Source organism: Lonchura striata, chromosome 3, assembly GCF_050655825.1.
Source record: "Lonchura striata isolate lonStrDom1 chromosome 3, ASM5065582v1, whole genome shotgun sequence".
NCBI lineage: Eukaryota > Metazoa > Chordata > Aves > Passeriformes > Estrildidae > Lonchura > Lonchura striata.
The window spans coordinates 5790519-5804769 of NC_140705.1; the positions used below are offsets into that span (position 1 = coordinate 5790519).

The following is a 14251-nucleotide window of genomic DNA, read 5'->3' on the forward strand; positions in this document are numbered from 1 at the left end:
TGCTCCCCCCCTTCCCCATCCCTCTCCCCGTGGGTGAGAGTTTCTCCTCCTGGGGGGGATGCACATTGGTTTATTTATTTTGAAGCCTGCAAAAGTCTGAGGACTGAAGCACCACGTGCTGCTGACTCTCATCAGCATAATGATCGCCTTAGCCAGAGAGTCCTGTATATATAAACCACAAAAACCTAATCATTAGAAATCCCAGCCTCCAAAAACCACATTCAGGACAAAAAAACTGTGGCGTGGGTTTGTTATTTTTTTTCCGGCTCCTTCATCTTCCCCGACCTCAACTTCTTGGGAACCAAAAGAAGTTTGTAACTTTTGGTTGCTTTTTTTTAATAATTATTATTTTTAACCCGATTTTCCAGAAAGAAAAATAACTCAAACAAAGCGACATTTTAAAGAATTTTTTTTTTTTTTTTTTTTTTTTTTTTTTTTTTTTTTTTTTGCTGCTGTTGTTCATCAAGGGCGGAAAAAAAAAACCCCAAGATTTTTGTTCTCCTATTCAACTCAACGGACTTGGATCCAGCAGCGACTTCATGTGAAGGACCAGGCTGCACCGAGGCTGCCTTTTCCTAGAATTTGCTTGATCATATTTTAGAAATCAGACTAAGGAGGGGTGTTTTATTGTTGTGTTGGTTGGTTTTTTTCTCAGCTGTGATCCCCGATTCTTTTTCCCTGGGAATCCGAAAGTTTAACTTTCCTTAAGCGCTGATCCTCCGAAAGGAACTAGATAAAAAGTCTCTTTTAATTATCAGCCCTGTGACTTTCCTCTTCACCCCAACAATCCCAGTAACTTTGTTTCCCGGACGAAATCGCTTCGGGAGCGCCTTTTTTTTGGAGGGGGGGGAGCCACTTTTCCCAAGCCCCTTCCCGAGCTCCCGCTTCCTGAAGCCAAAGGCAATAAGCGGGAGAGCCCAGCGGCTCCTCGTCCTCGCCTCTGTCCCAGCGAGGCTTTTTGTTTGCTCCCTTTTTTTTTTTTTTTTTTTTTTTTTTTTTTTGTGTGTGTGTGTGAGTCCGGAGGAGGAAGATTTCGTCGGAGGAAACCGGGACGTTCCCCTGAACCCCCCCTCTCCTCTCCGCTCCTCTCCGGGGCTGAGTTACGCTACGATTCTGGCGGCCACCAGCAGCAGCAGCCCAGGAAGCTGAACCAGCAGCGAGTTCTACTTCTCCCAAGACAATTTTTGGAAAATCCGAAAAGGAAAAGAAGACGCGAAGGGAGGGGAAGAAAAAAGGGAAGAAACTCGAGCACTTGAGGGAAGAAGCGGTGGCTAGAAGGAGGGAAAAGAGCAGAGAGACTGTGCGAGAAGGAAGGAAGGAAGGAGGAGGAGAAGCGGCAGCGCTTTGCAGCTGGGCAGAAGCCGGGACCATGCAGTTTCCAGCCGGGCTGTGCTGAGAGGGGCAGCCCCGGACACACTGCCAGCCTCTGCCTCCTCGCTGCTCCAGGCTGCCTGCGCCCCCAGACCAGCATCACCCCTCGCCCCGTCCATCTTTCTTTAAAAAAAAAACAAAAAAAACCCCCAAAAAAACAACAAAACAAACCAAAAACAGACTGAGACTTTTTTTTACCTCGTGCATTTAATCCGCTCTTTTTTTTTTCCTGTTTTTTGTCTGATTTGCTTTTTTGCCCCTTATCCTCACCCTTCACTTTTTCATTCATCCCTTTTTTCGCTAGATATATATATTTTTTTTTACAACCCCCACCCCCCACTACACGCCTCCTCTACCAGCGATCCCCCTACCGCTCCCCCCCCCCGCCCCCCAATTCGCTAACTTGTGGCTGTTGTGATGCGTATTCCCGTAGATCCCAGCACCAGCCGGAGGTTCAGCCCCCCCTCCAGCAGCCTGCAGCCCGGCAAGATGAGCGAGGTCAGCCCGGTGGTGGTAGCCCAGCAGCAGCAGCAGCAGCAGCAGCAGCAACAGGACGCGGCGGCCGCCGTGCCCCGGCTGCGCCCCCACGATAACCGCACCATGGTGGAGATCATCGCTGACCACCCCGCCGAGCTGGTCCGTACCGACAGCCCCAACTTCCTCTGCTCCGTCCTGCCCTCGCACTGGCGCTGCAACAAGACCCTCCCGGTGGCGTTCAAGGTGAGACACCCCCTCCCGCAGCCGCCGCGGCCCGGGATGCTCCCCCCGCGCCCCCTGCCCTTCCTCCCGCAGGGGCTTCTGTGCCCCCACCCCCCGGCCCGCAGTGTCTCCGGTGATTCCCGTCCTGCAGGAGCTTCTGTGCCCCGCGGCCCGGAGGGATTTCTCTGTGTCCCGCAGTTCCACCCCCCCAGCCCCGTCCTTCAGTGCCTTCTGTGCCCCTCGGCCCGCAGGGACTTCTGTGCTCTCCTGTCCCCCCTCCTGCAGCATCTCAGTGCCCCACCGGCCCGCAGGGGTTTCTGTGTCCCCCCGACCCCCTGTCCCCGCGATGTCTCCCGTGGCCCTCGGGCTGCCTCCTGTGCCCCCCCCCTCACGCCCCCAGCCCAGCAATGCCTCCCCGTGCACCCCCATCCTGCACCGCCTCCTGTGCCCCTGCGGCCCGGGGGGCTTCTCTGACCCCCAATCCTGCAATGATTCCCGTGTTCCCGCCCTCCCCTCCAAGTGTTCGAGTCTTGGAGTGCCTTCTGTATCCTGTCACGGTCCTGCTGTGCCTCCTGTGCCCCCGTCCGCGATGTCTCGGAGTGCAGCCCCCGCAGTGCCTCTCGCCCCGCTCTCCCGGTCCTGCAGTGGCCGCCGTGCCCCGCGTCCTGCCGCGCTTCCCGTGCCCGCCGTGTGCCAGCTCTGCCCCGCTCACCCTTGCTGTGCCCCCGGTGCCCCCCAAGCTCTGCCCGCCCCCCCTGCACGGACCGCACCCCCGGAGCCATCCCGTTATCTCCATCCCCGCGGGGTACTGCTGGCGTGCTCCCCCCGCAGCCCAGGGGCACCCTGTGCCCCCCTCAGCATCCCCCCGGGAGACACCCCCTGCTCCCCATAGTCTCTCTCCATGGCTGGTTTTATTTTTTGTTTGTTTGGGTTTTTTGTTTGTTTGTTTGTTTGTTTTGGTGTTTTTTTTTTTTTTTTTTTTTTTTTTAAAAAAAAAACCTGCTCTTTCCCTCTCTGGGGAAGGAGGGATTCAGCCCTCGGCCGGAGCTTAGTGTGGCACCCCTCCACCTCGAGAAACCAGTCCCTGACCCACGGGGGTTCCCCTTTCTCCTCTCCGCTCCCGGGAGTGGGACCGGAGGATTTGGCGTGGCTCTGAAGCGTGGCGGGGCGGCTGGAGTCCGAGGGTCAGGCTGCAGTGGCAGAGTGGGATCGGGGCTTTGCCCCCCAACAGCCCGGGCAGAGATGGGGCTGGGAGAGGGGGACACAGAGCACCTGGAGTTGGGGACACGGGGTACCTCACTTCTCCTGGTGGACAGCCGAGGAAGTGGATGCCCAGAGACGCTCTCCTTGGCAGGGTCGCACATTTCCATAATAAATCCCACCCCGCTCTGCACTGGGGATGCTGCTTTTAATTTTCTGTCTCCATCCCCACGGCGCGCTAATGAGAGGAAACGTTTTTAGAAAAAAACCTGCAATAATAACAACAATAATTGCGGGCTTTAAAGCAAGCCCTTTTCCTCCTCTAGCAATATTTCCAAGTGTTCCCACTGGAGTTTTCCTTCCCGTGGCTTTTGGTAGGGAGGGGGCAATGGCTCGGGTGTCCCCAAGTGCCTTCCTGAGCAGGGCATGGGTCAGAGTGAGGTGGGATGGCCCTGGGGGATCTCAACATACCCACATTTTCCTGTGAAAAGTAACACACCTGGAGATCCCTGAAAAGACAGAAAAGTTTGGAAACAGTCTCAGCCAGTGTGTTCCAGAACATCGTCTTTTTCTTGTGTTTCCCGACTGCCAGCCGTGTTATCATGGCCGTTTGTTCGGGAAGAAGCAGTAAAAGTGCTTAAATGAGCCCCTGGTAAAGTGAGTGGTGATAACGATGGAGGTTTGCTTTGAAGATGTTACGGGTGTGCGGGTGAGGCTTGGCTAAAGTGCTCGTGTGTGTGGGAACAGCTTGGAGAGGATGGAATTGTGAGAGGAACCTTTTGCACTGGGCCTGCTTGTGCAGGACACGATGGTCAGACTGAGCAGAAATGGCAGGAAAATCGGGTGTCTTTTTGCTTGGTGTAGAACTCAGAGGCTCTCGACATGTGGATCACAGTGATTCTGATTCAGAGGGGCTGCAGGGTAAGGAGGAGGAGCTTTCAGAGAATTGTGATTATAATTTAATTGAGCACTAGATTAAGTTGGTGTTATAGTTACTCTTTAAAGCAGGGATGCAGGAGATGTTGCATTATCGTGCTCACGTTGCTGTTCTCATTTGAGCTGTCTGAGCCTTCTCCTACCTCACAGCAATTCAAAGGATGCGGTCGCATCTCATTAGAATAAGGGAAAGAGCTAAACTAAATATTAAAGTATTTAGAATATTACTACAATAAGAACGCTTACCTGTGATAAAAAGGTAGACAAAGTATTGGACTGTTCCCCAACAATTTTTTGTTCATATATATGTATTTATATGTGTCTTACATGTGGGTCTTGTGTTTGATTGCTGACATGGAGGTGTAGATCTGACAAATTTTCAGATGCGTCAGAGGCGCATGTTGCCCCTTGCACCCTGCTGCTGTGGGTGCAGCTGTGTTTTCATATGCAATATGCGCTTTTTAAAATATGCCAAAATTATATATGCCCTTCTTTACCTGTAAATTAATTTGAAACTCACTTGAAATACTTTTGACCATTAAAAAAAATAGATTTCATATTTCAAATGCAACTTGCATGCAGCTGCCCAGTAGTTTTAGACCAAAGGAGCTGCATGTATCATACAGTGAAACACTTGATTGTGTTACAACAGAATAGGAATCAGCTCGGAAAGGGAGAAAAGAGACACATTTGAGCTATAGAAATCTCAGCTAAACAATAACTTGAACATGAAATAGCTCACAGACAACACACTTTGTGAAGTTTTATTGGCAATAAATAATATGTTGATGATAATATTTTGAGTGGTATGTTAAGTGTGTCATAATTCTCTCACAGCGATCTCGAGCAAAAATGTATGCTGGATATAGCACTGTTTTAATTTAAAAAAACAGATATAAATCATATGCAGGAGAGGAAGTATGTTATAAACAGTGCTGGGTTTGATTATAATTTTTTGAAATAGTGTTGGCTTAGCATTAGGTTTGAATTTTAAGTATTAATATTTGCACACACTGGGGAGGGAGTCCCTGTCGTGCGTTCACTTAGAAGACTGTTAATGCAGACTGGTTTTGTGAGGAAGAGTATTTGATGAGTACTTGCTAATACAGCTCTAGCTGTTAATATTCCAGCATAAAATAAATGGATATTGTTCACCCAGGTCCAGATCATATTCACTTCTTAATCTCAGTAGCCAGCAATACTTTATTTGAGTTGAATCATCAGAATTTGGCCCCTCTGTGGGAGTTTTTACTGCAAGTCATAAAGACCCAGATTGCCACATTAGAGGTTAGAAGTGACTTCTGTATGATTTTAATAGCAGCAGAGAGTCTTAGTGGACGCAAAGGCAGGGGGAAGAAATGGGATGTGGAGCCTAAAACATCTCCCCAGTAGCACCACAGTAGTTCAGGGTCTGTCAGCATTTCCCTCCAAACCCCAATTTTCAGAGTTTATAACTCAGCTGTTTTAAATAGCTTCAAGCTGAAACCTGCTGTATAAATTTTCAGCCCAGATGTAGATTTGAAACAAAAAGTAGCACGAATCAGTTATTCTGTTTTAAGTTACAGGACACTGAAATGTTTTTAATAGTATCAGATGCTCTTTTGGCAATGTCTGGAAAAAGCATTTTCAATACAAAAGATTTTACATTCAGAGGCTGTTTGAATTCAGTGTTTTGTAAGAAAGCTTTTGAAGTGGCAGATATCAATGTTTGAGAGGAACTAGTTAGCATGTACACTAGTGTTGGCCATTTTTTTTTTTCAGACAAGCATTTTACTCTGAGTACCTTCTGTTGTATCGGAGTTTTGCTTTGTGCTTATAACTTCCGTCTTCAGGCTACATACTTCGGCCAGTTCAAATCCCACTGGACCGAAACTGGGCAAACAGGTTGCCTAACCAGAATTGTATTATGCAAAAAACTTAGTTATTTTCAACTCGTAAGAATTGCTTTAGTTTTATTTTGGGGATTCGTGTGCTTTTTTCAGCTTTAATTGAAAGGAAAAGGAAAAAAAAGAGCAAAATCTACTTTTAATCATCAAAATGTCTAGGGAGCTTAATATGAAAAATTAAGATTTTGAAATAGTAGAGATATTGAGTATTAAAGGATAGGTAAGGAATGTGCACTGTGGCTACTTCTAGTTTTTAATTTTTAACACAATCCTTATTCATTTCACAGTGCATTTACAATCCTCTTTCTAAGAATATGTAATTAATTTTGTATTGATACATGGCATAATATTGCCAAATCAGGGTTTATGCCAACAGTCGTTCAGTTTGTATAATTACTTTTGAAAACTCTCAAAATGACAGGTACTTCTCTAGGTTTCTGACTTGTTTTGCAAAGCTTTTTTTTACCCAGTGCTTCTACGTACCTTTGCAATAGTCTTGGGCTGTTTTGTGGCAAGAAAGTATCGAAGTGAGAAAAAAATAAGCCTTTTACTTCTGGTGCATGGCAGGGGAGCTTCCCATGTTATAGGGCTTTATTTTATGAGCAAAAGTTTTTATTTTCATCTCTGACTTCGGTTTGTCTTATCTTTTGGTCCTCTCTGAAGGAGATGAACAGTGATACTGCATCCAAGGCTTCTCAGTCATGATGCTGCTCTTGATTAGTTGCGATCACTCGGCGACAGCAGCGGCACGTGCAGCTCTGGGCTGATGGCTAAGCTGACAAATTGAACTGACACTGAGTGGAAAGGGCAGGAAGAAAAGCTCTGAAAAGCAACAGAGGACATAGGGGAGTCTTTAAAGGGATTTTGCTCCCTCCTGCCAGGTGTTATAAGCTGTACCTGGGTTTGGGACTGAGACAGAGCTGTGATGGCACTACCTGTCCATGCTCTGCAGGTACCGGGGGAGAAAGAGGTGAGCTGAGTCTTCAGGCACCTCATTCCCTCTTCCCAGGCCCCTGGCAGCCTTGTGCTTCCTGCTGTGCTCTCAGGTGCTTTGCATTTCTGGAGTTAATGTGATTTTTTTGTTGTTGTTTTGTGAGGTATAAAAGGCGTAGGGTGCAACTCCCTGGGATGATGATGAGCGTGACAAGACTGTCCAGAGATAACATGGTCTGTTGCAGATTGGGAAGGGAGTGGTTTATAAGTAGTCTCAAGCCCCATGCTTCACAGTTTGAGCCAGTATCCATTTGTTAATGCTTAGAGTCAGCTTTGTAATCTGTTCACCAGATTATTATTTGTTATTTGATTATTATTTATTATTCCTTACACCTGGCTTTGAAGCTGTTAGACCTGGTTGCTGCCAGATCAAGGCAGAGAGTTATTGGGACCTCAGATCTTAGCAACGATGGTGGTTCCTTTGTTTTTATGTTCAGGGACTTTCATATGACTTTAAAGTAAAATCTTTGTTTGATACATGAAGACCTCGCAGAGTTTGTGGCAAGTTTTAGCTTATAGTTTTGGCTGGTATTAACTGATGTTTTATGCAAAAATAGAAAAGCAGATAAATTCTTTTCAAATAGTGTTTAAGGTTCACTAGCTTCTTTCTCTTCAATATTTCTTTTAAATAGAATAAGCTATAGTTTTCATTAATATGGTCTATTTCTATATTATTATAATTCCTCTTTATTGTTTTAGAGAAACATTGTACAGTTCACTGGACCACATAATGCTTTCCCTATATATCCAAAACTCCTCATTCTTTCCACTGAATTAATATCACCTGCAACCTGCAATTATTCGTTTCAGCCAGGATCATTTATGGAAAAGACATTTCAGGAAGGCCATGTGATAAAATGTAATATATATTAGAGGAGACAGAATAAATTACTCTGAATAATATAAAAACTCATATCTGACCATGTAAATTGGTAATAACTACAAGGGGAGACACTTCGTAGCTTAGGATATTTTTTTCAAATTCTGGCTCAGCCATGCAATATTTCTTAATCTCTTCTTGTTATAAATTTATTTTCAGCATCAGAATTAGCCAGCTGGGGAAAATGAGGTTATTTTATTATTACTTTTGTGGACATTTTTTCCCTGTGTGTATATTTTCTTCCTGGTAACTTAGCATTCCTGTGTAACTTTTTTTTTTTGCTTTAAGAAGCCACAGAGCACTAACACTGTAGGTATTCCTGGTGTTTTCAAATCAGAAGCTGTCTGCTCCATGACATTTATTTAATCAGATGTTGGAGCACTGCACAACCACTGAAGCATGAAAGGGAGACTATCAAGTAGCTGGAACGCAAGGAGAAATTAAATACTTTGATATCTTCTGTTCACCCATCCTGGAATTTGAGGGAGGTATCAGCACAAAGCACATGCGACTCTTGCAAGCACTATGAAAATTTACATGCCTGCAAGGAAATACAGCTTGTTTTATATTGCACATGAGGAGTTTGAATTCCAGCCATAAAGTGCTCCACTGTAGAGCATGTTCAGCGTAGAGCTTTGCCTGCTGGTGCCCCGAGTGCCACTCCTGGGATGGGTGGATACACGGATCCCTCTGGCTTGAAGTCTGAGGAGCCTCAGGGGTCAGGGTGATGGGTACAACCAGAACAGACCTGAATCTAGGTGATAAGGCTGCTAATACTAACTTCTGGCTTTCCATTTTAAATGCTTTCCCATGCATAATTTACAGATACAAGCCTTGCCTCGTGCTCTCTCGCTGCTCCCTGCTTGCTAAGAACAAAGTTGTCCTTCAGAAAGCACCAAAGCGTGCACTCAGCATAAGGATGTTGAGCGTTTCTGAAGAAATGCAACAATGAAGAAGCTCTGAGAAACAGAGACAACACACGATGTCTCTGTGTTTGATGTGGCACTTGGTTCTGTGCGCAGCGAGTACCAGACTCCTCACCACAGAGCTTCTTCACGAGTGTGGCAGCCTGCAGAGCTGGGAGGGGAGCACGCATCTCCAAAGTGTGGCTTCACCAGTCGTGATTGTCTCCCCGTTTTTACAGGTGGTGGCCTTAGGAGAAGTGCCCGATGGGACGGTGGTGACTGTCATGGCTGGAAATGACGAGAACTACTCTGCAGAGCTGCGAAATGCTTCTGCTGTGATGAAGAACCAGGTGGCCAGATTTAATGACTTACGATTTGTGGGCAGAAGTGGAAGAGGTAGGCCGCTGCCTTTTACATGTTCATAATGATGTGAAAAATGGTGCCAAGATGTCAAACTTACTTCACAATGAAATATTGATTAACCCATTAATCCATTGTTCACAGAATCAGAGAAAAGTTTGGTTTGTAAGGGACCTTAAAGCTCATCGCATTCCAACCCCCTTGCCATGAGCAGGGACACCTTCCACTAGACCACGTTTTTCAGGTTGTCAGTCTTTTTTTCTTTTTTTGTAGTGATGTACACATATTTTATTCAGCATTTGCACAAGCAAGTTAGGAGTCTCTGTAGCTTTTTATCAGACAGAGGTTTTGAAAAACAATCCAGGGAGTACCTGCTTCCCTGTTTAAATCACACAAGAAGAGTGAAAGGAAAAGGGAATATCTGTGATCCAGGTTATGCAGAGTCAGGGGAGTGCATTTTGGGCCATGGCAGCGAGAGGTGGAGAATTCCTTCTAGCAGTAGAGCCACTTCTGAAGTTGTAGAAGAGCTGTAATTAGGGGGATTTTGCATATCACGTGTTCTACAGGTTGTATTCTTTAGGGACTTAAATCTTTCAAGGCTTAGCAGCTGTTGGTAGAAAGCTTGCTAGTGGCTTCTCTGCCCTTTAAACCAAACTGTTGATAACCTGTGAAAATCACCCCCACTTTTCTTTTGAGTAAGATGGTTGATTTTTTATGAATTGCTGGTAACCTTATGCATGAACTAAATTCAACCTTTACTTTAAATGACAGGGTAACTTTCTTTTTTTTTTTTTTCTTTTTTTTTTCTTTTTTTTTTTTTTTGAGATGTAGAGTGCTGTCATTGTCTTCCAGCTCTTTAGGAGTTTCCTGTAATCTGAAAACTGCATGCACTTATAGAAAGCTTTTGTAATCATTGCAAATTTTCAAGAATTCCTCTTTAAGGGTTGAACACCAGCTTTCAAACTTCAGGTAATGATTGAAAGGATAGTTCAAAGGAAGCTAGCACTACAGTTCTTGTTGCAGAAGTCTTCAGAGTAGTGTTGTACCAGTCATTGATCCAACCTACATATTTTTTTCCTTTATGTGTTTGAAGTAATTATTACTTTTTTTCTAAATCAGTCCTGCATGAGGAAAAACAAAGCAAAATAAGCAGAATAATTGTGCTGGGAAATTAACAATAAAGCAAATTTTACAGTAAGATATTTTAGAAAGCAGTTGCAGTTATTCTTACAGAAGGAAAGAATTTTTGTCCAAAAAAAATTAAATATATGACAGAGGCCCAGATAATCCAAATCACTCAGCACATTTTTACAAGTGCTTTGTGAAACTGAGTCCATAAGCATGACTTACAGTGACTATAGTTTAATTACCTAGCCAAAAATTCTCTTTATAATTTTAGAACTTTAAAAGTATTAATCACAGAGAATAACTTGAAAGAAAGAATATTTTTACCAGCAATAATACAACAGAAATATGGAGTTTATTCCCCCTGTGAGTAAGGTGTTGCCTATCTCTTCCATTTGTCTTCTTTGAATAATCAGTTTGCTTTGTTATTCAGCTGATGGATTAGGTTTGAAAGTTCTCTGGCTCCATCTCCACTGCTTTGCAGTAGAAGTTCAGTAGTGTATCAGCCTTTTAGTAGTGGTGAAAAAGGACTGAAATGTGATGCACTACCTCTGATTTGAGGATTTCATTTCAAACGTATGATATATACTTTTTATTAAAGCATAGGAAATGAAATAGACAACCTAAAGCCTCAGTAGATACAGACACAAACACAGAGCGCCTAAAATTTTTTTTCAGTAGTTTAATTTATATTTTTATCTAGCAGACTTGAAATAGACTTTTTCTCTGATCAATCTGTGTAGAATCTATGGAAAAATGATAGTATACTTTTCAAACCCTCAACATATTTATTTAAGAGACTTCAAAGAAAAACAAAGGGTGTGCACTGTTTTACTATATTGGCTTTCTGAGTTTTGGCTAGTTTCCCAAGTAGCAATTTTTATATTTAAAAAAAAAAAAGAAAAAAAAAAAAAGAAAAAAAAAAGGAAGAAAAAAGACAGACTTAACTGCTTGCAGACTTTTCACGCATGGAAGATGAAGAAAGCTTCTTTTGATGAAGTGTAATTATGTCCAAACAGAGCTGACCCCCTCCCCCTATATTTCTTATGATCTTAACGGAAGAAAGTAGGGCTTTCCCTTTGAAGCAGCCGGGACTCGGTGGAGGATCTGAAATGCTGCATTCTCCTGCCAGAGGCAGGATGGAGAAATTGGTCCAGACTTGTCTTCCAGACTTAGAGCAGAGAGGGGGAGAAAGAGCGAGAGAGAAGGAGAGAAGGAGAGTTATCATTGATGATGGATTTTTAGAACTCTGCTTAAAATAAAAGGAAAATAAATCAGTAGTTACAAACAGAAGTAAGAAAGCTGCTTACATAGACAAATATCAGTAAATACAAGTCCTGAAGTAGAGCAGGAAAAAAATAAACTAATAAAGAAGTTATTTTTCGGTGGCAAGAAACTAATCCACACCTGTTCCTGACTTGAGATTTACATCTTTCTAAGCAGCTCATGCTTTGATCTCTGTATCTCTAAATTTGATTGTGAAGTCTGAATCATCAACTTACCACTTCACCTCCTCTCCCACGTTTTTACTTGCTTCCCATGGCTCAATGGAGAAACCCAATTTTTATACATATTCATTTTGTTTGCCTGACAGAAGCTTCACGTTTCTGTTTGCATAATTTCTCTTAAACACCTTTTTTGGATTCATGAGAGTAAGTAACTGGAGTGTTTGATGCAAATGCAGCAGTTGTTTGTATGTGGTTTTCAGGCGGTAGCTCACTTTTACAAGCTCGATCCACAGCGCAGAGAAGAAAGAATTCCTGTCTTCAATAAGCAAAGGATCATAACCTTAATTTTGTTGTGTCCCAATACTTTAATCACATTAGCATCTAACTGAAAAAATATGCAACACGCACACACAAGCTGCCGAGTCTCCTTTCAAGCTCCTTTCTGGAGTTTGCCTTGTGCTTCAGCATATGTCCATCTCATCCTCCTCCGTGTCAGCTCGGCTCACATGTGTGAATAACAAAGAATGCACAGTTTAGACACACTGAAGCAATAGTGCCAGATGACTGCTTGGCTGGGGAATTTAATAAAAGAGAGCTACAATTAGTCTGTAGCCTCTGAAAATGGATAGTTGAAATGACTAAGGGCAATAAAGAAAGGTGATAAAAAGTGCATTAAAGGATTTTGTAGCTGAGGAGGGATAGCTGTGAAATAGCTGTGGAAGGCATCAGAATCGCTGAAATGGGGGACCTTAAAACTTTATTTCATTCTTAATCTTGTAATATGTAAATCATCTCTTGAAAGCTCTGGAGTGCCCTGGCAGGGCCGTGCAGCTCCCCACATGAAGGGCTCTGTGGTTTATGGAGTGTGAGGGGGCTTCATCAGTGTTACTTCATCTGCACTTTGGTTTGTAAAATACCAGTTAGGGGTCAAAAACAATTTCCCTCCCAAATTAGCTGCTTACCTCTTCAGCTCAAGCTGGCCAGGAGGTGACAATACAGAATTTCTCACTGTCAAGGTCCAAATGTAGCTCCTTTTATTAAGGAATGCATTTTTTCTAGCCACTGAGATATATTAGTGTAGAAAATACTGCTTTGCTTTTCTGCAGCACGATTTTGCAGGTTTTTAAAAATAATATATTTTGTTAATTTTTTTGTCACAATAGACATTTATAGGGATTTGTGTAAAGAGAGCAATAGCATGGAAGGCCAAATTCTTCATCCAAATACCCTTTAAGTGTCTTTGTTATCAGTAATATTCTACTGATCGTATAAGAGTTACTGTGATCTGAATGTCATCAGCATACAATTTAATAGTCACAACTTTTTGGCATGGTAAACTAGTGCCAAAGGAAGCCTTAAGCCTGAGTCTGGAGAACTATATATATTTGTGCAGTGGGCTGAATTCCTCTTTGGAAAGGGATAAAAGGCACAGACACTTCTCAGCCCTGAACAAGCAGTTTGGAGAAACTGCAGGGCTGCTGCTGTGTGTGTGAAAGCTGCCCACGCCCTGTGCTGACAGGACACACAGTTCACCTCTGGGACTGCAGGTGGGTAGGACTGGACAAAGACTGGAAGTCCAAAATACCCCTAACTCTGCTCCTGGGATGATTTAGGAAATAATTCTTTTTCCAGTGAAAATGGGAAAAGCCACCTTCAGCCATGCCACTGGGACAGCATTCAGCATCCTGAGATTTTTGCATGCTTAAACTGACAGAGGGCAGGTTTAAATTGGATATTAGGAAGTAATAGTGAGGGTGGTGACTCACTGGCATGGATTGCCCAGAGGAGCTGTGAATGCTCCATCTCTGAAAGTGTAAGGCAGGCTTGGATTGGGTTTGGGGCAACCTTGTCTAGGGGAAGGTGTCCCTGTCCGTGGCAGGGGAATTGGAACAAGATGATTTTTAAGGTCCCTTCCAACCCAAACCATTCTATAATTCTATTTGCCAGGGTCCTGACCTTCCCTCTAACCTGCATCTCCCAGAGAGCTGGGCACAGCTGGAGTACAGCTTCACCTGGAAAATCATTTTACTCTAAATGACAGTTGTATTTCCTTTAAAAAAAAATCCATGTCACATTCTAGTTCATGAAAATTATAGCCAAGACAGTTTGAAGTTGCACTGCTGATAATAAATGATGCATGTCTCAGGCAGGTTTGGGGGATATACGATTTGGACCAGAAAGAAAGACCAATTACTAGATTTGACAGACAAAGCTCTGTTCTGTATTATGCCTTATATATAAGCTGTTCTATATTAGGCCTGAAAAAACTGCATTAAGTTTGTGCTGCTACATATCGTTTAAGATTTGTGCCTTGATTGAATGCCTTCAGAGTTCAGCGAGAGGAAAAGCCCTAGCAGCAAAAATGCACAAATACACCCAGGGAGGAGGGGAGAAAAAAAAAAGAGCTTTAAGTGTCTGGTAAAGTAGCAGCTTAAATGAGCATGAAGG

General features: G+C 43.7%; 1 protein-coding gene across 4 annotated transcripts in view; it reads left to right on the forward strand.

The window, feature by feature from the left end:
• RUNX2 (RUNX family transcription factor 2) overlaps positions 1 to 14251 on the forward strand; it is a 215691-nt gene that overhangs the window by 56779 nt on the left and 144661 nt on the right. For all 4 annotated transcript variants that reach the window (XM_077782468.2, XM_085576238.1, XM_021527232.4 and 1 more), the window contains exons 3-4: positions 1805 to 2091; positions 9110 to 9266. In XM_077782468.2, coding sequence (XP_077638594.2) covers positions 1805 to 2091; positions 9110 to 9266 — 444 coding nt within the window. The remainder of the gene's footprint in view (positions 1 to 1804; positions 2092 to 9109; positions 9267 to 14251) is intronic.